This window comes from Hyperolius riggenbachi, chromosome 12 (assembly GCF_040937935.1).
Source record: "Hyperolius riggenbachi isolate aHypRig1 chromosome 12, aHypRig1.pri, whole genome shotgun sequence".
NCBI lineage: Eukaryota > Metazoa > Chordata > Amphibia > Anura > Hyperoliidae > Hyperolius > Hyperolius riggenbachi.
In genome coordinates this window covers 174975899-175001422 of record NC_090657.1, presented here as the reverse complement: position 1 = coordinate 175001422, position 25524 = coordinate 174975899, and the positions used below count along the sequence as shown (strand labels likewise).

Below are 25524 nucleotides of genomic sequence, written 5' to 3'. Positions count from 1 at the left end.
CACTGTATAGCATTGTGCTCTGTGTCGCTGCTGGGAATAGTGGTACACCGCTCAGCCACACTATATAGCATTCTGTTTACTGTTCTGTGTCTGCTGGGAATAGTAGTACACCGCTCGCTCAGCCACACTATATAGCATTCTGTTTACTGCCACACTGTGTACCTCGCTCAGCCACACTATATAGCATTCTGTTTACTGTTCTGTGTCTGCTGGGAATAGTAGTACACCGCTCGCTCAGCCACACTATATAGCATTCTGTTTACTGCCACACTGTGTACCTCGCTCAGCCACACTATATAGCATTGTGTTTACTGCCACTCTGTGTCTGCTGGGAACAGTAGTACACCGCTCGCTCAGCCACACTATATAGCATTGTGTTTACTGCCACTCTGTGTCTGCTGGGAACAGTAGTACACTGCCGCTCACTCAGTCACCCCATTACTATATAGCATTGCTGGGATCTGTAGTACTCTGCTCACCCACCCATACCATTGTACTGCCAGTCACTGTGTATATTGCTGGGATCTGTAGTACTTCACTCACCGTCAACCACTATATAGCATTGCGTACTCTGCCAGTCAGTGTGTATATTGCTGGGATCAGTAATACTCCACTCAACGTCAACCACTATATGAGCTCACCATGAGTTCCTCAGAGACCTCCGCTGTGAGCAGCACTCCCAACAACAGCAACAGCCAACGCCCCACGCAAGCTATAACATAAACCCCAGCAGCCAGTGGTCAGCAGCAGCCCTCCCCGGAGGAGAACGTTGTGTCCATCGGTCCGGCACCAGAGCGATTATTGAGGGCTGCCATTGAGGAGATGATGGGGCCTGATGAGGAGGAGGAGGTCGGGCTCAGGCCAGCATCCCAAGTTAATGTTGAGGACGATGAGGGGTCTGTGTCTGGGGATGTTGGGGTGGCAGAGGTGGTGGGTGGGTCAGACTCAGGAGAAGAGTTGTATGATGAGGATGATGATCGGGACCATCTGTATGTGCCTCAGAGTCCGACCCCGGAAAACATGTTGTATCGTGTGTTTAGGTACTAAAATCTGCGTTCCCACTTCCCAGTACTGTCCGGGTCCACCGATCCATATAATTTTTTGGGCAGCACTATCAAACTGTGGTACTATGAGTGGGTTGCCATGGTCCTTCTGTGCTGTCACACTCACCGTCTGTCTGCAGATGGATTGTTCAACACAGCTACGCCATCTGACATGTAGTCCTTGACCATCTTCTCCAGGCGATTGGTGTTGGAGGACGTGGAACTGCCCGATTGCTGTTCTGTGGGCTGCTGCATGGGTGTCAGAAAATGTTCCCACTCCAAGGACACTGCCAATACCATTCCCTTTTGGGCACTAGCAGCAGCTTGTGTTCTTTGCTGCCCTCCTGGTCCTCCTGGGTTTGCTGAAGTCAGTCTGTCGGCGTACAACTGGCTAGAGAAGGAGGAGGATGTCAATCTCCTCTCTAAAGTCTCCATCCTCAAGGGCCTGCTGGAATTGTTCCATTTTTGACCTGTCTGACACTTTCTTCAATCAGTTTTTTAACATTGTGTTTGTATAAACTGGGTATAAACCCAGTAATTGGTGTTGTCCAGAATAATAAATAATAATGAATAGTGAATAATGCGCGGGCCGCGTTCAATGCAGTCTAGCATGAATTGAGCCATGTGTGCCAGAGAATCCTGCCAGACTCCTCTGTCTTCATGTTCTTGTGAGCGTTGTGATTGTTGTGATGCACCATATTCGTCACCAGCATCACTTTCTTCCTCTTCTGCTGTCCATTCCCGATAAATTGTGGAAGTCCAACGTGCACCGCTCTGTCCCTCGGCAGTGGGGGCATCCAATTCCTGCTCCAACTCCAGCTGTTCCTCGTCCTGTTCTTTGTCATAGCTGGGACCAGCGTTTCCTGAGGCAGGTTGCCTGATGTGGGTATCATCACGCTGATCGTTTTCATCTTCAGATTCCCCCACTTGCATCATGCCAGCGGTTTCCATCTTCAACATTGATTTCTTCAGTAAACACAGCAGTGGTATTGTAATGCTGACTGTAGAGTTGTCACTGCTCAGTCACAAGCAACGTGGATTGCTCAAAATTTTGGAGGACTTGGCAGAGATCCAACATGGTGGCCCAATCAGATCCACAGAAGCTTGGTAGCTAGCTGCTGGAATCGCCTCGGCACTGCGCAAAAGCGTGCTAGCATGTGCAGCGTAGAATTCCAGCGCGTAGGGAGGGACATCACCCAGCGAGCGATGGTGCGCTAGATTGAAGCGCTCCTGCATCTCTTGGTGAGTCCTTCAGAAGCGGTACTGGACTTAATTAAAAATGTTTTTTTTTTTTCCTTCAACAGAAGATCTGCCACGTTGGATTGAGGAGGACGCCGCCGACCCCGACACCAAGCTGAACCCCGGCGAACTCCAAGCAGAGGATCTTCAGGAACCCTCAAGGCTTTGAGCAAGCTGAGGAGGATCAGCAGTACCGACGAGACCTCTCCTCATATGTGACTGTGTGCAGTGGAGTAGAGCTCCCCAGAACAACCTCTCACTTGTCACTTTGTCACTGGTCACTTTGTCACTTTGTCATTTTGTCACTTTGTCACTTTGTCACTGGTCACTTTTCACTTTGTCACTTGTCACTTGGTCACTTGTCCAGATGATCTCGGTACACCTCCTGCGATTCAAATTCCTGCACACATTGCTCTGGGATTTGGGTGTGATGAATGATGCATCTAACTGGCCACCGGAGGCAATTAAGGCCTTCAAAACATTGAAAGCAGCTTTCTGTTCCGCCCCCATTTTGCGTCATGTTGAGTTGTTGACGTCATGTTCATCCTCGGCCTCGCCTTGCATTTCAGTGCGAGGTGCATTTTCCACAGAAAAAGGTTGTGAATCCGGGCACAACATTTGTGGCTGTTCCATTGACCTTTCACAGGTAGAAAATTGTGGGGGTGGGAATAGCTCCTCCGAATAGCCCATTGTGTCCTGAAAACTACTCATTGCATTGCTTTGCGCACGCATTTTTTTGTCCTCATGCAAGGCCTGAGTTGCGCCTGAAAGCGTGGCCTTCTCCTCCTGCGCCTCCTCCTGTTCCATCACGTCTGCTGCTGCTGGGTTAGCGTTGCCGCCTGGTCCCTGTTTATTGAACCTCTTATCTTTATTTCATTTATGACTGCATGGCGGTACAAAGCATGCTATCCGCACGCTTCTTGTCCTCATGCAAGGCCTGGGTTGTTGTGTCTCAAAGCGTGGCCTTCTCCTCCTGCGCCTCCTCCTGTTCCATCACGTGTGCTGCTGCTGGGTTAGCGTTGCCGGTCCCTGTTTATGGAACCTCTCATCTTTATTACATTTATGACTGCATGGCGGTAAAAGGCATGCTATCCGCACGCTTCTTGTCCTCATGCAAGGCCTGGGTTGTTGTGTCTCAAAAAGCGTGGCTTTCTTCTCCTGCGCCTCCTCCTCCTGTTCCATCACGTGTGCTGCTGCTGCTGCTGGGTTAGCGTTACCGGTCCCTTTTCCTGGAACCTCTTCTCTGTATTACATTTATGACTGCATGGCGACAAAAAGCATGTTACCTGTGCAAAGAAACATGACATTTTCCACATTTAAAAGACAGTTTTTCCTTTGAAACTTTACAATCAATTTTCTCAAAAACTATAAGCTCTTTTTCAAATCTTTTTTTTTCCTCTTGTACCCACTCCCAAGGTGCACATACCCTGCAAATTTGGGGTATGTAGCATGTAAGGAAGCTTTACAAAGCACGAAAGTTCGGGTCCCCATTGACTTCCATTATGTTCGGAGTTCGGCGCGAACACCCGAACATCGCGGCGATGTTCGGCGAACGTTCGCGAACCCGAACATCTAGGTGTTCGCCCAACACTAGTCCTTACCACCAGGGAAGCTACAGCATACCTTAGCAAATTAAAAAATGTAAGAACGGGGGGCAACAGGCATGTGTAGTGGGCTCTCCTGAGGCTCACCGCTCCCCCCGCCTCCGTTCTCCTCCATCACTGTATACCATTCCCCCGAACTTACTTCCTGGTCCGGGTTGGTTGTGGCTGACTGTGCAGGTGCTGCCCAGAGGACGCGCATCCTTCATTGCACGCCCTCAGTCGGGAGCGCTCTGCGCAGTTATGATGTAGTGAGACAGTGTGCACGCTCAAGGATGCACGTCCGCTAGGCAGCACCTGAGCAGTCAGCTGTGACCACACCGACCAGGAAGTAAGTTTGGGGGATCGGTACACGGTAATGAAGGAGAACGGGGGAGCGGTGGGCATGAGGAGAGCCCGCTACACATGCCTGCTACCCCCATTCTTACATTTTTGTATGTGCTAAGGTATCCTTTAAAACTGTAATTGATCTATATTGATTGTTGCGTACTTAAGTTCCAGATTTCCTGGATAGTATTCTGACACGTAAAGACTCAGGCTGTACGTAAACCGTATCATTGTTTTCATGAAGTGGATACGCACACAAGTTAATGATTAGAGGAAGGGTTTGTTGTGTTGGTTTAGTAAGTTTGGGTTGATGATCTGTGTCTGGCCTGGAAATGATTTGTGTTTCCTTTCACAGGAGTATTTAGAAAAACAATTTTGTATTTGTATAAAACATATCAATTTGTTATTGGTGCCGGCAAAAAGAATAGATGTAAGTTATGTTCTCCCTATTTACAAGATTGGGGGTGCAATAGATTCCCTGCCTGGGGAACCAAAATGACCAGAAATGGCCCGGGGTACATGATTAATTTTGGACGTATCCTACATGGCATGCTATATATGACTTGTCCTATGTGACGCAACGGAGACATGGAAAAGCAGTGCAAGCATTGTACTACGCAGGGAGCGGCCCCCTCGTAGTGTATACCACATACATGAAAAATAGGCACCTGGAAAAAAGAGTGAACGGATTGTTGCAAGTAAAGTATTGCTAAAATTAGCGATATTGTACAACTGGATTTTGATGGTAAATATTACCAATATTTTACTAATTTTTTGCTATGGCTAAACCTATTCCTCACACAGATCCCTTGTGCCTAACCTTAAGACACCCCCTATGGGGGCTAACCCTAAAACTGAGGCCTCGCTCACATCATATGCGCTTCCGTGTGCATTTGGAAGCGCGTATGATGTGCGACATGCAAGAACGAAAGAAGGGCGTAGACGGCTCTTCTGCCGTTCACATCATATGCGCTGCGCAGCAGTACGATGCGCTATGATGCTATGTTGAAATATTATCTCTAGTGTCCATTCTAGTGTCTATAGCATCAGGTTTCGTTGAAGTTAACCACAGTCAGTGGTGCTCAGCAGAGCTCGAATATTCGAGTAGCTCGAATATTCGAGCTCTTTCTCAGCTATTCGAGCTCGGTATTCGAGCTCCGAATAGCTAGAGCTATTCGAATGGGGTATTCGAGTACACTCGAATAGCCCATTCACTATTCGAGCTATTCGAGCAAACGGCGCTATTCGAGCTCGGTACCGAGCTCGAATAGCGTCATAGCCCAGATTGATGTCCTTAGAGCCAATCAGAGGGCTCCCAGGCCCTCTGACGGCAGCCAATCACAGAGGGGGACCCTGGCCAGCCCCTACCCTATAAATAGCGGCCGCCATGTTCCGTTTCTCCGTGCTTGCCTGAGACTTGTACAGAGAGAGAGTTGCTCCTTTGTGCTTTGGCTTAGCAAGAGCTCTATTGTGTTCATTTACCTAGCGTTTTTGCTCACATACACCTCCTATATACACCTATATTGTTGTTAGTTAGATAGACATTGTATTTTAGTTAGTAGCTTTTGTGTTACATAGACAGAGACACAGCTGCTGCAGGCTTACACAGCTTTAGGCCTCAGGGCCTGCCTGTGTGGGCAGCTGTTCTCTCCTGTCCTCTGTTAGTATATTTCTCTCATCTATACCAGTATTTCTGCTGCTGTCCTTTACTACTGATTGATTCTGTATTTAGTATTGTAGTTAGGCTAGGACACTCACTGTCACTGTTCATAGGCTAAGGCTAAGGCTACTAGCTCCTGCGTGTGTGTACTCACTGTCTTGTACACACACACTCTATTTCCTTCTGATTAGTGATTGATTATTGTAATTAGTTAGTTACTTACTGTTACTACTTGTTACTCTTACTGTACTAGGAGTCTAGGACACTCAGTCACTGTTCATAGGCTACTAGCTCCTGCGTGTGTGCACTCACTGTCTGTGTACACACTACACACACTCTATTTCCTTCTGATTACTGATTGATTATTGTAATTAGTTAGTTACTTACTGTTACTACTTGTTACTCTTACTGTACTAGGAGTCTAGGACACTCAGTCACTGTTCATAGGCTACTAGCTCCTGCGTGTGTGCACTCACTGTCTGAGTACACACTACACACACTCTATTTCCTTCTGATTACTGATTTATTATTGTAATTAGTTAGTTACTTACTGTTACTACTTGTTACTCTTACTGTACTAGGAGTCTAGGACACTCAGTCACTGTTCATAGGCTACTAGCTCCTGCGTGTGTGCACTCACTGTCTGTGTACACACAACACACACTCTATTTCCTTCTGATTACTGATTGATTATTGTAACTGCTAGTTGTACTTCCTGACTGTTACTACTTACTTACTGTACTAGGGACACTCACTCAGTCACCTCACCCACCAACCCACTCCATTAAAGTACCCCACTTTTCACCCGCCCTTTTAAAAAACTTTTGTCTATACGCCCAAAACATCGAAGATGTCTGGAAGTGGCAGCCAGCGCGGTTTGGGCAAGGGGAAGGGCAGCAAGGGAATCAGGAGGAGAGGGAGCAGCATTGTGGCAGGCCGCGGCCGCGCCACCATGCACAGTTCCGCAGCAGCAGCAGCAGCAGCGTCAGTGGCTAACATTCCTCCCATAGCCACTGGCCGTGGACGCCTTGGGCGCCGCCCAGCAGGAGCATCTGCAACTCACGCTGCAGAGACACAGCAGCAGCAGCGTGTAGCACCTGCTCCGATTTTCCTCCAGCCGGGTCGGAAACGTCCCATTGAGGAAAAGGATGCAGACACTGTGGTGCAACTCATGACGGAGGATGAGCAGCCCGCCATCAGCTCTGCATCCGAGGCCTCCACCCTCACCACCACCACCACCACCCCTGTTCGCAGCAGCCGCCCAGCAGGGCCTGGGGGGGAGGAGGAGGCCAGTTCACCGTCACAAGTTGGCGACTTGTCACTCAGCAGTATTTTTACCCCAGGCACCATCAGGGTATTGTCTGCTGTTGTTGGCGATTTTGAGGAGGAGATGCTGATGGGCACTTTGGGGGATGAGGGATTGGACAGCAAGACTGTGGCGAGAGTCAAGCAGCCCATCCATGCATCAGGAGAGGAGTTTGGGGGGTCATCATCCCAGCAGGACATGTTTCAGGAGGGGGAGGATGATGATGACACGGTGACAGACAGAGACTGGGTGCCACCACCTCCAGGGGATGTCGTCCTCAGCAGCTCTGAGGAGGAGGAGGAGGATGCGCTTGTGGGCCTTGCAAGGAGGCGCATCATTGCAAGCATTGGCAGCAGTAGGCAGGTCCCACAGCCTGCTGGTGTCTCAGGCTCAGCAGCAGCAGCATCTGCCAGTACCACCACCAGCCGCACCCAAGCCCCCCCCCCCAACCACCACAGGGAGACAGGCAGCAGCGGTTCCATGCCGTAGGGGGTCGTTTTTGTCACCAATCTGGCGTTTTTTCACCATGCCCACAGTGTACAGCAAGTACGCCACTTGCAACCACTGTCAGCGGAAGTTGAGCAGAGGTGCAGACCCCTTAAAGTTCAGCACCAGCTCGCTCATCAACCACCTTGCTGCGAAACATTTCCACCAGCATGAGGAGTTCCAGAGGCTGAAGGCATCTGGTGCTGGCAGTGGCACCACACCCATCACTGCACAGCCTTCAGCAGCAGCAGCAGCAGCAGCAACAGCAGCCACCCGCCCTCCTGCTCCTCCAGCAGCACCAGCAGGAGTGCGGAAACGCACTGCTCCTCCCCCCTCTGCAACTCCAGCCGCCGACACTGAGGCCTGTTCTGGCAGCCAGTCCTCAGTGGCCTCCTCCGCTGTGTCTGCTGATTCCCGTGCCAGCAAAAGGCCACGCCAGAGCCTTTTGAGCGAGTCCTTCCAGGGGGTGGTTAGGGCTCTGCCTCCCAGCAGCCGTCGCGTGCGGCAGCTGAACGGCTTGCTGGCACGGGCCATGTGCTCCCAACTCCTGCCGTACACGCTCGTGCAGGAGGGGGGTGACATTCGTGCGCTGCTTGCTTGCGCAGCCCCAGACTGGCAGCTCCCCAGCAGACACTTCTTTGCCCGCAAGGCCATTCCTGCACTGCACCGCTTTGTGATGGCCAATGTGGAGCGAGGGCTGGAGCACGCGGTTGGTGAAAGGGTCCACGTCACCATGGACTCCTGGAGCAGCCGCTTCGGGACAGGCCGCTACCTGTCCTTCACTGTCCACTGGGTCAGCTTGGTGGAAGGGGGTGAGGATGGGAGAGCAGCAGCGGGCACAGCAGCAGCAGCAACACAGTGGGTGGTGCCACCCCGCAGGGTCAGGGGAACTGCAGCAGGTTCCTCCGATCCTCTGCCATCCTCCGGCACACCTGGCCAAACCCCCCGCCTCAGCAGCAGCGTGAAGGCCCGCCACTGCCAAGCGCTGCTGCACTTGGTCAGCCTTGGGAAGACCAAGCTGACGGCAACCCATGTGTTGGCCAAACTCCAGGAGCAGGAGAGGATTTGGCTGACCCCCAGAGGCCTCAGAGTCGGAGAGGTGGTGGCCGACAATGGGGCCAATCTGGTTGCCGCAATAGACAGGGGAAACCTGACCCACATCCCCTGTCTTGCCCACGTGCTGAACCTGGTGGTGCAGAAGTTCCTGCGCACCTACCAGGGGATGGGCGAACTGCTGGAAACGGCAAGGAACGTTGTGCGTCACTTCCGGCGCTCGGCTGCAGCCTGTGCGAGCCTGGAAGACGTGCAAAAGGAGCTGGATCTGCCACGCCATCGGCTGATCATTGACGTTCCGACTCGCTGGAACTCCACCCTGCGATGTTGGAGCGTCTGGTTGAACAGAAGCACGCTGTCAACCAGTACCTTGCCCTGGCCACTGTTTCCGCCGCTCAGAGAAGGGACAAGACCAGCAACATCCCGTCCATCGTCCCCGATGATGACTGGAGGCACATGCAGCAGGTGTGCTTAGTGCTGGCTCCCTTTCTGCAGGCCACCAACATGGTGAGCAGGGACCATGCTATGGTCTGCGAGTGGGTGCCCCTGGTTTGTCTGCTGAACAGGGCCCTCGATGCTTTGCTGGAACAGGGAGCGGCAGCCTTGGACCAGCAGGAGCGGCAAGCAGCTGCACAGTCCACCTCTGAGGGGGAGGAGGAGGAGGACTTGGTGGAGGTCCCTGACCTTGCTGCTGATAAGGGGGAGCAGCACAGTGCAGCTGAGTTGGTGCGGGGGTGGAGAGAGGATGAGGCTGACGAGGCAGAGGAGGAGGATGAGGACAGCAGCACTGCCGTCGATGTGCCAGCAGACGTGGCCCGCCTCTTCCCAATGGCAGCGCACATGCTGACGTGCCTGCGCAGGGACCCCAGGGTGATCCAGATGAAGCAGAGGGAGGACATCTGGATCAGCATGATGTTGGACCCACGCCTCAAGGGGAAGTTGAGCCAGTTCCTGCCGCCTGCAGGAGGAGACCCAGCGCAACAAATAAGGAGCTTGCAGCAGGCCCTTGTTGAGCGCTTGGAGGAAGCCTTCCCCCAGCCTTCCACCCCCACTGTCCAGCAGCCAGCACAGAGGCAGCAGCAGGTGCCTGCATCCAGCAGCAGCAAGCGCCCCACAGACCTGCTGTCTCTCAGCCACGAGCTCTACAGGACTGTAGAGGCTCCGGCAGCAGTGACTAGAGAGGAGGTGCATGCAGCAGCATCCTCCTCCGGTCACAGCCAGCGCCTGACCCGCATGGTGGCTGACTACATGGGGTCCTACAGCGGGCTTGACAGCGATGCCCCTGTTGATCCCATGGAGTATTGGGTCAAGCGCCTGGAGATCTGGAGCGAGCTGGCACAGTACGCCCTGGAAGTGCTGTCCTGTCCCCCTTCCAGCGTGCTGTCCGAGCGCTGCTTCAGTGCAGCTGGTGGCGTGGTCACCGAGAAACGCTCACGTCTGTCTCACAAGTCTGTGGACAGACTGACGTTTCTCAAGATGAACCAGGCGTGGGTGGAAGGCGAGTTCCTGGCCCCTGTTGTCGGCGAGAGGGGGACATGAACTGGCTAAGAACCATCGTTAATGTGCCTTACCACCCTTTACCACCTCCTGGCTCCTGCTCACTAAGCCAGCCTGGTTCACTTTGACTATTACGTCGCCTGCAGCCACACATTTTACACCTACAGTGGGCTGCTGTGTGCTGCTGCTGCTGTCTGTCTGTGTTTCCCACTGCCAGGGTACACAGATTTACCTTCTGCTGCCACTCTGCCACCAGCTATTACGTCAAACAATAGCTATATATCTGTGTAATTTCTTTTACAAAAAAAACCATTAAAAAAAAAAAGGTTTAATTTTTCTGAGGTGCCCGGGTTGAAAACTGTGTTGTCCCAGTTGTGTATTGGACACAATGTGGGCTGCACGACCGCTGTCTGGGACCTCCTGTTGTGTTTATTTACAGCCCTGGTATCACCGCTAGGTACCAGGGCTATTATGTCACGCTGCCTACCTGCTGCCACACTCACACTACTCCTCCATTCCTCCTGCTGCTGCTGTCTGTCTGTGTTTCCCACTTCTAGGGTACACAGAATTACCTTCTGCTGCCACACTGCCACCAGCTATTACGTCAAACAATAGCTGCTCACAATACTCCTCCATTCCTCCTGCTGCTGCTGCTGTCTGTCTGTGTTTCCCACTGCCAGGGTACACAGATTTACCTTCTGCTGCCACTCTGCCACCAGCTATTACGTCAAACAATAGCTATATATCTGTGTAATTTCTTTTACAAACAAAACCAAAAAACCATTAAAAAAAAAAAGGTTTAATTTTTCTGAGGTGCCCGGGTTGAAAACTGTGTTGTCCCAGTTGTGTATTGGACACAATGTGGGCTGCACGACCGCTGTCTGGGACCTCCTGTTGTGTTTATTTACGGCCTGGTATCACCGCTAGGTACCAGGGCTATTATGTCACGCTGCCTACCTGCTGCCACACTCACACTACTCCTCCATTCCTCCTGCTGCTGCTGTCTGTCTGTGTTTCCCACTGCCAGGGTACACAGAATTACCTTCTGCTGCCACACTGCCACCAGCTATTACGTCAAACAATAGCTGCTCACATAATTACTCCTCCATTCCTCCTCCTGCTGCTGCTGCTGTCTGTCTGTGTTTCCCACCGCCAGGGTACACAGATTTACCTTCTGCTGCCACTCTGCCACCAGCTATTACGTCAAAAAATAGCTATATATCTGTGTAATTGGTTGTAAAACCAAAACTACAAAACCATTACAAAAAAAGGTTTAATTTTTCTGAGGTGCCCGGGTTGAAAACTGTGTTGTCCCAGTTGTGTATTGGACACAATGTGGGCTGCACGACCGCTGTCTGGGACCTCCTGTTGTGTTTATTTACAGCCCTGGTATCACCGCTAGGTACCAGGGCTATTATGTCACGCTGCCTGCCTCATTGACTGCATGCTGCCACACACTCATCCTCCTCCTCCTGCTGCTGAATTTACCTCCTGCTGTCTGTGTGTTTCCACTGCCAGGGAGCACATACAATGGCGCTTCCAACATGCGTGCGCCACCAGCTATTTGTTGTTACGCTCAAAAATAGCTGCATTTCTTTAAAAAAAAAAAAATGAAAAGAGAAATAAGTGAAGAAGAAGACGATATAGAAGAAGATGAAGAAGAAGATGAAGAAGATGAAGAAGATGAAGATGAAGAAGATGAAGAAGAAGATGAAGAAGAAGATGAAGAAGATGAAGATGAAGAAGATGAAGAAGAAGAAGAAGAAGAAGAAGACAATATAGAAGAAGAAGATATAGAAGAAGATATAGAAGAAGAAGAAGAAGATATAGAAGATGAAGAAGAAGAAGAAGAAGAAGAAGAAGTATATACAGTACTGAACAAAATTCTGGACACAACTTCTCTTTTCACCTTTTTTTTTTTAAAGGAACATCCCCACATAATCACTTGCTGTTGTTACGTGGAAAAAAATGTTTCTTGCATCATTCACCCTCAAAACAAGTGTTGGGAAGCTATTTAAGGCCAATTCGAATAGTCAGCTCGAATAATGAGCTCGAATACCGACTCGAATAGTGAGCTCGAAGTCCGAGGTCGAATCGAATAGTAAAATTTATTCGACTCAAATATTCGACTGACCTCGAATAATTTACTATTCGAATTCGACCAAACTCGAATTTTAAAAAGGGGTATTTGAGCACCACTGACCACAGTGACTTAAGTTTACCTCTATACTGTGCAAAAAATTATTAACAAACAATATTTTAGTAAAAAAGGTGGTGACTGTGGGGACACCATGGTCACCTGTATGACATGGAGAGACCAGGAGCCAAATGGTGCAGTACTGTGGGGTATTAGATGTTAGATTGTAGTACAAGAGTATTTTTACTCACAAAGGTGGGCTGCAGTCCCTGCAACCACCGTATATCGCCAACGGGGAAATGACCGCCCCCGCTCTGCATTTCAGGTCCTACTGGTACTGGATGGCCGCACTCCTGGTTGGTCCTTCTTGGTTGTAGATAACGCCACACCCGGAAGTTGAACACCTCTAAAGGAGATGTAATGTATAGTACTGCGGGTGGAAGCGCGCAAAGATAGGTAATGTGATGAAACAACAAGATAATAATAAAGTGGAGGGCGGTATCTTTATCACTCCAGATAGAAGAACCCAATCCACAGGGTAAATGTAAAAATTATTTATTCAGCACGATTAAAAAGTGAATGCGTTTCAAGGGTCTCAGTCCGCTTCATCAGGTCAATACAAGTGCCTTTAAAATATGGTCACAAGCATGGATGCCAGAATTTCTGGCACTTGTATTGTGTCTAGTCTAATAGCAATCAGTGTGTGACGGCTAGGGTGGGAGGGATGGAGGGGCATACTTTGGTGTCTCAGCCTTGGGTGCTGGATGACCTTGTCCTGGCTCTGATCAGTAGTGTCTGAATCACTCACATGAAACAAGGATGCAGCTAATCCAGTCACACTTCAGTCAGTGCACCTGATCTGCATAAAATATTAGAGGTAGAGAATTATCCATAGACCCTGAACAAGAATGCCGAGCAGATGTTACTGACGTCTGACTAGATTACCTGCATGCTTGTTTAAGGTGTGTGATTCAGACACTACTGATGCATGAAAGATCAGCAGGATGCCAGATAAATGGTATTGTTGTAAAAGTAAAATAAATATGGCAGCCATTATATCCCTGTCAATTCAAGTGTATTTTCCGAAGTTTTTTTCCCACCCCAAAATTGTGTCATCTCAGGGCTCTTCTTGACTCGACACACCTGTTGCCTTCATCAGAGACGGATCATCCACAAGTCAAACCTAGGCGCCCGAGGCGCTATACTTGCTAATACCGAATTTCTGTTTGTTCCCACCCTATTGCCTGATGAAGCGGGCGTTGCCTGCAAAACGTGTTGCACTTTTTTTGGGTACTAATTAATAAATGTGATTGTTACTATACAGTCTTTCGTGTCTGCTTTCTGGAGGTAAGTCCACCACTTCCTCCAAGCAATTTTTAAACGTCTTATCCATTTTTATCCTGCTGGCGCCTCTGTTCTACAATTGTTATACCGTGTCCACCTCTGGTGGAGGGGTGATCTACCCCTTTCTTCTGATCTACAGAGAGCGACTTCTTAACCCTGAGTGAGGACAGGCCTAATCTCCTCACCTTCTTATACAGTGGTTGCCTGTGTGGTAACCCATGTTTGTGAGTATAACCTTCTCACTGCTCGACATACTACACTATATTGGGCTCTCGGTCTCTCCAATTTTTACAAGGCAAACCTAGGCAGTTGCCTAGGGCCTGGAGAGTGTCTAGGGGCCTGGTGAATGCTAGCCCCCAAAAACTGCTATCTTGCCTAGGGCATCTTAATCCACTTTTGGCCTTCACCCAGTGCTTGTACTTACGGCTGTTCTTGGACAGATCCTTCTTCTCCCAGGTAGTTAGCGGGTACATATCCTTTCTCACCGGTTCTGCTGCCGATAGCGGTAATCCTCTCCACAATCCACCACTCCTTGCTACTGTCCACAGCCTGAAAGCGGTCCCCTGTCTTGAAGCTCAATTCTTGCTCTCCACACCCCTCGAAGTCCCACAGGGCGATGTATCTCTGCACCACCTTGCTCATGATGACCTAGCCTTCTGCGGCCAACAGACAGATCTAACCAAAAGCTGTCGCTGCTACATGACTGGGGCCGGCATGTCACGGCCCGGAATTTCCAGTCGAGGAACCCTGCAAGGAGGACGAGAGAGACACGAGACTACAGGGAGTATGCGAATGGAACCGGCTGATTGAGTCTTTAGGTGTTATTAGGTCACACGATTCTCCAGGTACTTCCTCATTGCTGTCATTTGCTACCTGCACACGCCTCCACACTTCTCGTAAGAAAGATGAGGAGAGGGACTGGGCAGAACTTCACCTGCTGTTTCTTCACCTCAGGAAGGAAACGCGTCTCCTCACAGCGGGAGATTTCACTGCTGACTGGCGTTCCTCCAGAGAGCTGGTCACATGGCGCAATGTGATTTCAAAACTTCAGGGAAAACAAGGATTGGCCAATTGAAGCTGCCAAAGAGTGACAAAGTGCGGTGACACACGCTGCAAGCTCTCAGAAATCATGTATAACTCACCTCCGAGAGGTGGCTGCTTTACTGCGCTTGCCATGTCCTCATCGCCCTTCACCCTCATTTATGAAGTGGAGCTGAACGTTACAAGTCAAATAGTGTCCTAGGAAGTTATTTATTTGTATATAGATTTTTACCTAGAGAGATTCAAAGTACTGTACAGTGTACACAACTGTCATAGACTCAAAGCAGTGTCAGTGTAGCTGGGGGACACTTACCTGTGCTCCCTATGTGCACAATGCAGGGTCAGTGTAGCTGGGGACACTTACCTGTGCTCCATCTATACATAATGCAGGGTCGGTGTAGCTGAGTGACACTTACCTGTGCTCCATATGTATACATTGCAGAGTCAGTGTATCTGGGGGACACTTACCTGTGCTCCATATGTATACATTGCAGAGTCAGTGTAGCTGGGGACACTTACCTGTTCTCCATACGTAGACAATGCAGGGTCAGTGTAGCTGGGGACACTTACCTGTGCTCCATATGTATACATTGCAGAGTCAGTGTATCTGGGGGACACTTACCTGTGCTCCATATGTATACATTGCAGAGTCAGTGTAGCTGGGGACACTTACCTGTGCTCCATATGTATACATTGCAGAGTCAGTGTAGCTGGGGACACTTACCTGTTCTCCATACGTAGACAATGCAGGGTCAGTGTAGCTGGGGACACTTACCTGTGCTCCATATATATACATTGCAGAGTCAGTGTATCTGGGGGACACTTACCTGTGCTCCATATGTATACATTGCAGAGTCAGTGTATCTGGGGGACACTTACCTGTGCTCCATATGTATACATTGCAGAGTCAGTGTATCTGGAGGACACTTACCTGTGCTCCATATGTATACATAATGCAGGGTCGGTGTAGCTGAGTGACACTTACCTGTGCTCCATATGTATACATTGCAGAGTCAGTGTAGCTGGGGACACTTACCTGTGCTCCATATGTATACATTGCAGAGTCAGTGTATCTGGGGGACACTTCCCTGTGCTCCATATGTATACATTGCAGAGTCAGTGTATCTGGGGGACACTTACCTGTGCTCCATATGTATACATTGCAGAGTCAGTGTATCTGGGGGACACTTACCTGTGCTCCATATATATACATTGCAGAGTCAGTGTATCTGGGGGACACTTACCTGTGCTCCATATATATACATTGCAGAGTCAGTGTAGCTGGGGACACTTACCTGTGCTCCATATGTATACATTGCAGAGTCAGTGTAGCTAAGGGCACTTACCTGTTCTCCATACGTAGACAATGCAGGGTCGGTGTAGCTGAGTGACACTTACCTGTGCTCCATATATATACATTGCAGAGTCAGTGTATCTGGAGGACACTTACCTGTGCTCCATATGTATACATTGCAGAGTCAGTGTATCTGGGGGACACTTACCTGTGCTCCATATGTATACATTGCAGAGTCAGTGTATCTGGGGGACACTTACCTGTGCTCCATATGTATACATTGCAGAGTCAGTGTATCTGGGGGACACTTACCTGTGCTCCATATGTATACATTGCAGAGTCAGTGTAGCTGGGGACACTTACCTGTGCTGTAGAAGGTAAAAGAGGCGCCCAATTAATATAAAACAATTTAAAATCAATAAAATGAAAAGAATTGAGGTGGCTTACCTTGCCCACTTCCTCAGGCCAAATAAAGTGCCTTGACAGTCTATATGCCGCACTTGGGGCGCCTCTAGGATGATTGTACTTTGTACTGTGTATTTTATAATGTTATTTGTGTGTATATATGAAGCACTGAGCACCTCTTTTTGCTATCTATAGGCACTTTATTTGGTCTGAGGAAGTGGGCATAGACCCACGAAACGCGTTAAGCTAGAGGCTCCCCAAGTGCGGCATATAGACTGTCAAGGCACTTTATTTGGCCTGAGGAAGTGGGCATAGACCCACGAAATGCGTTGCCTGTGCTTATTATTCTATTAAACTTCCTTACCTATAGTGAGTTTGTCGTCTCATGAGGTAAGCCACCTCAATTCTTTTCATTTTATTGATTTTAAAGTGTTTTATATCCATTGGGCGCCTCTTTTACGTTCTACTGTACCTATTTCCCCCGTCCTCCCCGGAGGGGGGCCTTGCGCACCCACCGAAGGAGTGCAGGTTTTTTGCTAAGAGAGACAGAGTCCAGGATCTCTGGGAAACCTGAGTGGAGTCAGGTTTTAAGACACTCCACGTGCCTAAAGTGGTCGGTTGCCCCCTGGTGCAATGCAGACTCAATGTAGCTGGGGACACTTACCTGTGCTGTATATGTAGACAATGCAGACTCAGTGTAGCTGGGGGACACTTACCTGTGCTGTATATGTAGACAATGCAGACTCAGTGTAGCTGGGGGACACTTACCTGTGCTGTATTTGTAGACAATGCAGAGCCAGTGTATCTGGGGGATAATGACCTGTATAAAACCAAGAACGATTCTGTGCGCAATGCCACACACACTGCAATCTCAATCTAAATTGCTACCGATCCTAATTGATGCTCAAAGTCAATTTCCGAAGGTAACCAAAAAGTCTATGTTGAATTGATCAGCACAGAAGAATCCTCAAATAAGTTCACAGGCTTCAATATCCTCGACCACACCAACTGTAAACACACTCACCAGCTCCTCAGATCATAAGAAATGATCATACGCGCTTGTCAAATAAATATCAGCCCGTCTGGTCAAAGTTGGGCTCCTCCTTTATCCTCTTCAGTTTCTCATTGGCATAATATAGAATATAAAATGCTCTACATAGCAGGGCCGGGCCGAGGCAGAGGCTGAAGAGGCTCCAGCCTCAGGGCGCAGTGTAGGAGGGGGCGCACAATTCATTCAGCTGTCATTCACAATTGTGTTTGAAGCAGAAAGAAATAAGAAAAGGGGATACATGGCAGTGACTGCAAGCCAGATAACTAGATATTAAGGTGTTGGGGAGGTTGGGGGCCCTGGGGCGCCTATTAGTCTAATAGCAATCAGTGTGTGAAGGCTGGGGTGGGAGGGATGGGGGGGGGGGGCGCACTTTGCTGTCTCAGTCTTGGATGCTGAAGGACCTTGTACCGTCTCTGCTACATAGCGTAATAAAGTCTCCTAAAATTTATTGTTCGTATAAAACAAATAAAACACACTCACATGTTCCCCATGTATGTCTATTATAGGCATACAGGTTAGTGCAAGGTTAGAAGGCAGCAGACCGCAGACGGCCATTCACTCCACGCAGCACCGGCGTTCCGCTGACATCCGCCAGTTCCTCCATTCCCTCACCTGCTCTCTAGCTCCCTCCCGACTGATTTCGTCCACGTGACTTGGAACCCCTTGAGAAAGTCACGTGGATGAAACCCGTCGGGGAGGAGCTACAGAGCAGGCGAGGGAGTGGGGGAACTGGTGGATGTCGGCGGTGCTGCAATCCCTACATCTTTGTGTGTGTAGATAGATAGATAGCTACACAATGCAGAGTCAGTGTAGCTTGGGGACACTTACCTGTGCTCCATATATATATACATATACACAATGCACAGTCAGTATAGCTGGGGGACACTGACCTGTGCTCCATATGTAGACAATGCAGACTCAGTGTAGCTGGTTGACACTTACCTGAGCTCCATATATATACATATACACAATGCACAGTCAGTATAGCTGGGGTACACTTACCTGTGCTTCGTATGTAGACAATGCAAAGTTAGTGTAGCTGGGGGACACTGACCTGTTCTATCTCTATCTATCTATCTATCTATAGTGAGAAAGTGGCTGGCAAGTGTCACTCTCTTTGTCACAAGTGGTGTGTGATGGACGGGATGTTGCACCCGGGATCAGACGCTACATCTTGTAGCAGCTCCGGAGTATAGGCTTCTGCTGACTGTCAGGAGTGACGGGTTAAAGCCTTGAGATTGGGTCCGGAGCTGACCAGATTTAGGGCAGGGTGAGTGCATCTGGTCGCCAGGTCCTGGGTGGATAATTTTGCATTGCATTTGTGGGCTTCTGCCTGTCTAGCCCACAAAGGGTTAACAACAGAGCTAATAATGCTCTGGAGAGGAAGAGGTGAGAGAGATGGGTGTCCAGCAGGTTCTGTCAGTCTGCATGGAAAGGAAATCTGTCCAGGAAGTAGCTCTGCTGAGAAGCTGCTGCAGGTGACTGATGATTTTGTGTTACTCAATGCTGAAAGTAAGCACCTGGCCAGAGTTGACCTTACCTTTATTTTGTGGATTTACTTTCTGACTGAACTGCAAACTGTTGTTTGTGAACCTGCTGTCAAATAAACTTTGGTTAAGTTTGGATACAACCCTGCTTTGAGCTGCTCTATTCCCGATAAATGCTTACCATCTGAAGCTGATCCCTCACAATATATATCAGGGGATGAGCAGCGCAAACCAAATTTTATGCAAAGCATGCACGCAGCACTGGAGAACCCCAATCTCCATAAGAAATATATAAATACAGAGGGGCTGATGCACACAACAGGAAAACAGTGACAGGGGCTCTTGGTTACGCTTTAACGCGTTTAAGCTCACCAACTGCGCCAAAGTGTCTCCAATCTGGTGAGTCCTACTCTAACCAGGCAAAAATACTAGTTTTTATCAGCATTCTAGTGGGAACCATGCCAAAAGCCCAGGGGTCAACTAAATGGGAGAAATGAAATACACCTCACCTTCTACTAGCTACTAACTAAACTATGAGCTCTTAACTCTCTCTCTCTCTCTATCTATCTATCTATCTATCTATCTATCTATATATATATATATATATATATATATATACTGTATTTAGTGTTTTGTTTTATGGTACCGTACTCTCTATTATAGTGTTCTCTATTATACTCCAACCCCCTTTGCGACAGAGCCAGATTACCAGGACTGCGCACAGGAGTACGGAGGTACTTCGGAGGACAGCAAGGGACTTAGCAATAGAGATGCCCCGAATGGTTTGCCGGCGAACTTCCGGGGGATCGCGATCACGGAGAACCGCAAACTTTTCCGGAAGTTCGGTTCTCCCCCATAATGCACCATCAGGGTCAACTTTGACCCTCTACATCACAGTCAGCAGGCACATTGTGGCCAATCAGGCTACACTCCCTCCTGGAGCCACTCCCCCCCCCCCCCCCCCTTATAAAAGGCAGGCATCGCAGCCATTTTACTCACTCCTGTGCCTGCAGTAAATAGAGAAGGGACAGCTGCTGCAGACTCTCTCATAGGGAAAGATTAGTTAAGCTCTTGTAGGCTTGTTAGCTTGCTCCTTGCTGATTCTTATTGCTAAAATGGCACCCCTCAACAGCTCTTTTGAGAGCTAATCTTGTTCTTGTGATCTATTTTTTTTTTTCCTGTGTGTCCCACTGACACTTGTGTTGCATAGACAGCCTTGATAATTCATACTGTGTGTGTGCCACTGCCAGGCACAGCACATTCAGTGACTACCTGTGTGTGTGACAGGTGCACATTGTAATACCCAGTACTGCATATACCTACCTACCTGTTGTTTACAGTGCACCCACCTACCTATGTGAGCGCATGCAGTGTCACTGTGCCTGTCCGCTACCTGTCTGTGTGTGACAGGTGCACATTGTAATACCCATCACTGCATATACCTACCTACCTGTTGTTCACAGTGCACCCACCTACCTCCGTAGGTGGCTGGATGGTGTAGTGGTTAAGGGCTCGGCCTCTGAGACAGGAGACCAGGGTTCGAATCTCAGCTCTGCCTGTTCAGCAAGCCAGCACCTATTCAGTAGGAGACCTTTGGCAAGTCTCCCTAACACTGCTACTGCCTATAGAGCGCGCCCTAGTGGCTGCTGCTCTGGTGCTTTGAGTCCGCCAGGAGAAAAGTGCGATATAAATGTTTTGTCTTGTCTACGTGAGTTGAGCGCACGCAGTGTCACTGTGTCTGTCCGCTACCTGTCTGTGTGTGACAGGTGCACATTGTAATACCCATCACTGCATATACCTACCTACCTGTTGTTCACAGTGCACCCACCTACCTACGTGAGTTGAGCGTCACTGTGCCTGTCCGCTACCTGTCTGTGTGTGACAGGTGTACATTGTAATACCCATCACTGCATATACCTACCTGTTGTTCACTTCAGTGCACCCACCTACCTATGTGAGCGCACACAGTGTCACTGTGCCTTTCCGCTACCTGTCTGTGTGTGACAGGTGCATATTGTAATACCCATCACTGCATATACCTACCTGTTGTGTTCAGTGCACCCACGTACCTATGTGAGTGCACGCAGTGTGGTATACCACTCTGTGCATACCTGTTAACTGCACCTGTGTGATTGCACATTGTATTAGTCAAGTCAGTGCATACCTTTCACTTCATCCCCCCGATATGGACACAACTGACAAAACAGGCAGAGGTAGAGGCAGACCCAGAGGAAGGCCACCCGGCAGGTCTGTGCGAGGTCGTGTTGAGGTGATTTTGTGCGGCCCTGGCCCAAAGTACAGTTCTCAGAAAAAGGCACGTCCCATAAACTCCCAAGATTCTCAGGACGTGGTTGACTATTTAACACAGAACACCTCATCTTCCGCAGCCACCAGCGCGACTACAAGCACCACATCCGTTGCATTTGACACTTTGCAGGAGTTAATTGGTGAGGAATTAACTGATTCACAGCCATTATTGTTACAACCAGATGAAGGCGCTGAGCAAGTTACACCACCTCATATGTCTGAGTTAGGCGGCGACACTATGGACGTAACGTGTGAGGAGGAGGAGGATGAAGTACCTGCTGTTGGTGCAGTTTTGGAGGTGTCTGAGGCAATCGAAGCTGGGCAGGATGATTAGGGTGATTATGATGATACGGATCCCACATGGGTTCCTAATAGACAAGATGACCAAGGGGACAACATATGCCCTTCAACGTCAGCTGCTGATACCCACCATAGTGCCATCACCCCGGGGTGGCTCAGCGGTTTGGAAATTTTTTAATGTGTCTGCCTCAGATCGGAGCAATGCCATCTGTTCTCTCTGCCTCCAAAAATTGAGCCGTGGAAACTAAGGCCAACTCTTACGGAGGGAGTCTAGGGACAAGTGCCTTACGAAGGCACATGGAGAAAAGGCACAAACTGTAATGGGAAGACCACCTGAGCAAAAGCAACACACAAAAGAAAAGCCACCCTCCTTCTCCTCTTCCTCCTTCAGGTGCAGCATCTTCAACCGCTTTCTCCCTTGCACCTTCACAGCCACCCCAGGACCGCCATCAGATTTTTCTGGGCCCCATACTTGGCAAACCTACAGGGCCCCCCTCATGCCAAATAACAATCTGATAGGTAGATTGTGTGGGGCAGAGCCACGGTATGTGGGGTAGAGTCAAAGCAACTTGCCTGTCGCTCGTAGCACCCTTCCCCCTGCATTGATGCGTGTTCAACAATCAAGCAGCAGGGAAGAGGGAGATGAGCACAGAACTCCTGTTATGCCACGGTAGAATTGCCAGCAGAGGCTCGAGTGGCACTGCCACTGTTTGGGCCCCAGACCCTTCCTGGGCCCCATACTACTGTCCCTCTTGTACCCCCCTGATGGCTGCCCTGAGCCACCCTCCTCCACTCCGCCTCTGACCTTGAGCGGTTCCTGCTCCTCTGCCCAGAGCAGCAGTCAAGTGTCCGTGAAGGAAATCTTTGAGCGTAAGAAGCCAATTTCTGCCAGTCACCCCCTTGCCTGGCGTCTGACAGCAGGCCTAAGTCTCAGTTTCTTTAGGTACCGTACCACAAAAAAACAGTTTAATGAAAACACAAGAACCCGGGTTCACTGACCTGTTCCTACTTGGTATCAGCAGATGCCTCTCTTTAGGACAGCCTCAGGCCTGCAACCACACTTGCAGCCTTGATGGGTAGCTGGCGTAGAATCCTAAGCTCAGGGCAGCTGACTGGGAACAATCTCCACTCCAGCAAGCAGGATTCCAGGAGAAAACAGCGAACAGCCTCTCTACAGCTTGGATGGATCCAGATTGTTCTTTTCACAGACAGCTGTACACAAAAACAACCATGTCTGTCTCTGTCTTCTCTTCCTGGACTCTCTAGAGCTGCCAGGCCCCACCTCTCATGCTTGTTCATCCCTCAGCAGCATTAGGTTACCACTTTCTGATACAGGCGGCATCTAGTGGCCAAAATGCAAACTGTCACTTCAGAACTTAATTCAGACAAGATTCTTGACAATCTCACATGCCACCCCACTAGAGGTTGTCGTCCTCGGCAACCCTCCCCAAACAAACTCATCTCGTGCGTAGCGCTGTGGAGGCACACCAACATTAGGCCTCGCCGATCTTCGCAGCGTGGGAGGCTCAGAAACATCAGGTATGTCAGGCATATGTGGTAAGGGAGGAGCTGTTGACTGCTCAGCATTACACCTAGGAGGTAAACCAGCCACAGCTGGAGCCCCTGCAGACATCTGGGCAGGGACAACCCACCATTCCTCTTCCTCCTCATCTGAGGCGTTTCCCCCCATACTCTCAACATGCAGGGGTGCCTCCTCCTCACACACTGGCTCCTCAAAATGACAATGTCTCAACATATTACGGTGCAAGTTTCGTGAGGGTCCCCCGGTCCCTACCGGCTCTACCTCATAGACCGGAATAGCAGGGTCAACCCTTCTTTTCACTGTGTACGGAACGGCCTCCCACCGCCCATCCAACTTTCCTGACGGCCGTTTGGCTTTGACCATGACTCTATCACCTGGGGCAAACCCATCCCTTAGTACTGGTTTTGGATTAGGGTGTATCACTCGTCCCAGGCGTTCCCCCACAACCTTATGCACGGTTCTCAGGCGGCGGCGGTGCTCCTGCACCCAAGCAGTGGTACTTCTTGGTTGTGGTCCCATTGGATTGGGCATGTGGAGGTCTTCAATCTCCCGTCCGGCTCTCCCAAACATGAGCATGTGTGGGGAGTACCCGGTAGTACTATGTACTCTATTGTTATAGGCCCACATCAACTCAGGCAGGTACTCGGGCCACCGAGCCTTTTGACTATCCTCTAGAGTCCGCAACATCTGGAGCAAAGTGCGGTTGAAACGTTCGCAAGCCCCGTTTCCTTGGGGGTTATACGGTGTGGTGCGGGAGCGTTCGATCCCATACAGCTGGTACAACTCATTCATGAGAGTACCCTGGAAACATGCCCCCTGGTCCGAATGTATTCTCTGTGGACACCCAAACACCTGTATAAAGTGTTTGCAGACCGCTTCAGCAGCCGACTCTGCTGTCTGGTCCCTGGTGGGTACAGCTACTGCATACTTTGTGAAATGGTCTGTCATGACTAGACAGTATGAGTGTCCTGAGGTAGAGTACCCAATTTGCACATAGTCAATCATAAGAAGCTCTAGTGGTGCTGAGGTGCAGATGGCCTGTACAGGAGCCCGCTGTTCAGTGCTCTTACTCAGCCCGCAGAGTCGACACCTGAGACATGCAGTGGCCACCATATCACCCAGATCTGGACAGTATACCAGACGTTGAAGCCACTTGAATGTCTTTTCACTCCCGAAATGAGCATCTTTTTCATGAGCTTCCCTGGCGGCCTCTGGCCCCAATGACATGGGGATGACAATCTGTTGTCGGTGCTGCAGTTCTGACTGTAAGTATATGGTCCGGCACAAGAGGCCCTGAGTAACTGTCAGCTTGTCCCATTGCCTCAACAACTTTTGACCCTCTGGGGTCAGGCCAGCCTGCTCTTCTGGCCGAGACCATATCTTGTTCTGAACCCACTCTTTTACTTTCCACAAATCCGGGCAGGCATTCTGGACTCTCTCCCAATCAGCCAGAGTTTTTCCCAGCACTAGTCATCTCAGACGCCACCCCACTTGTATGTGCCACATCCTGGAACATAGGTAGGCGACCGAGGTCAGGAGTTTCAGTGTCTTCTAACTCCTCATCGATTCTCTGAGCTGACTGTCCTACAGGGACCCGGGAGAGTGCATCGGCGTTGCCATTCTCCCTACCGGACCGGAACTTGATGCGATAATTGTACTTGGAAAGGCAGGCCATCCATCTCTGCTCAAGTGCACCGAGCTTGGCATTCTCCAGATGTGCCAACAGGTTATTATCCGTCATCACAGTTACTTCTGCACCTGTCAGGTACTCGGCAAACCTTTCGGTCATGGCCCACACCAGCGCCAGTAGTTCCAGTTTAAAGGAGCTGTAGTTATCAGGGTTGCGCTCTGAATCTCTCAGGGACCGGCTCCCATAGGCGATGACTCTTTCCTGTCCATCCTGGATTTGGGATAAGACAGCCCCCAGACCATGAAGGCTTCCATCAGTGTATAGGAGGAATGGGGTGTCGAACCGTGCATTAGCCAAGATCGGGGCACTGGTCAGTGACTCCTTCACCGCTTCAAAAGCCTCTTGTTGCCGAGGTCCCCAGTCAATGGGACGCTTCTTTGGGCCCCCAGACGTGCCCCTTAGTAACTCATTTAATGGGCCCACCAGATGGGCAAACTTGGGTATAAACCTCCGGTAGTAGCCAGCCAGTCCCACGAACGCCCGCACCTCTCGCAGTGTACTGGGTTTGGGCCACTTCTGGACAGCCTCCACTTTGTTGGGGGCCGGCTTCACTCCCTCTGAGGTGACTACATGTCCTAAGTACTCTATCTGCTGTTGGAACAGTTGGCATTTCTTGGGCTTGATCTTGAGCCCATGCTCTCGTAGTCGTCCTAGGACTTGTTATAGCTTCTGGAGGTGATCGTCAAAGGAGGCCCCAAACACTACTATGTCAT

General features: G+C 49.8%; 1 protein-coding gene across 1 annotated transcript in view; it reads right to left on the bottom strand.

Moving 5' to 3' along the window:
• LOC137542259 (protein-tyrosine kinase 6-like) overlaps window positions 1–14691 on the bottom strand; it is a 70497-nt gene extending 55806 nt beyond the window's left edge. The window contains exon 1 of the mRNA XM_068264038.1: window positions 14118–14691. Coding sequence (XP_068120139.1) covers window positions 14118–14335 — 218 coding nt within the window. The 5' untranslated portion in view covers window positions 14336–14691. The remainder of the gene's footprint in view (window positions 1–14117) is intronic.
• Between the last annotated feature and the right edge of the window lie 10833 nt (window positions 14692–25524).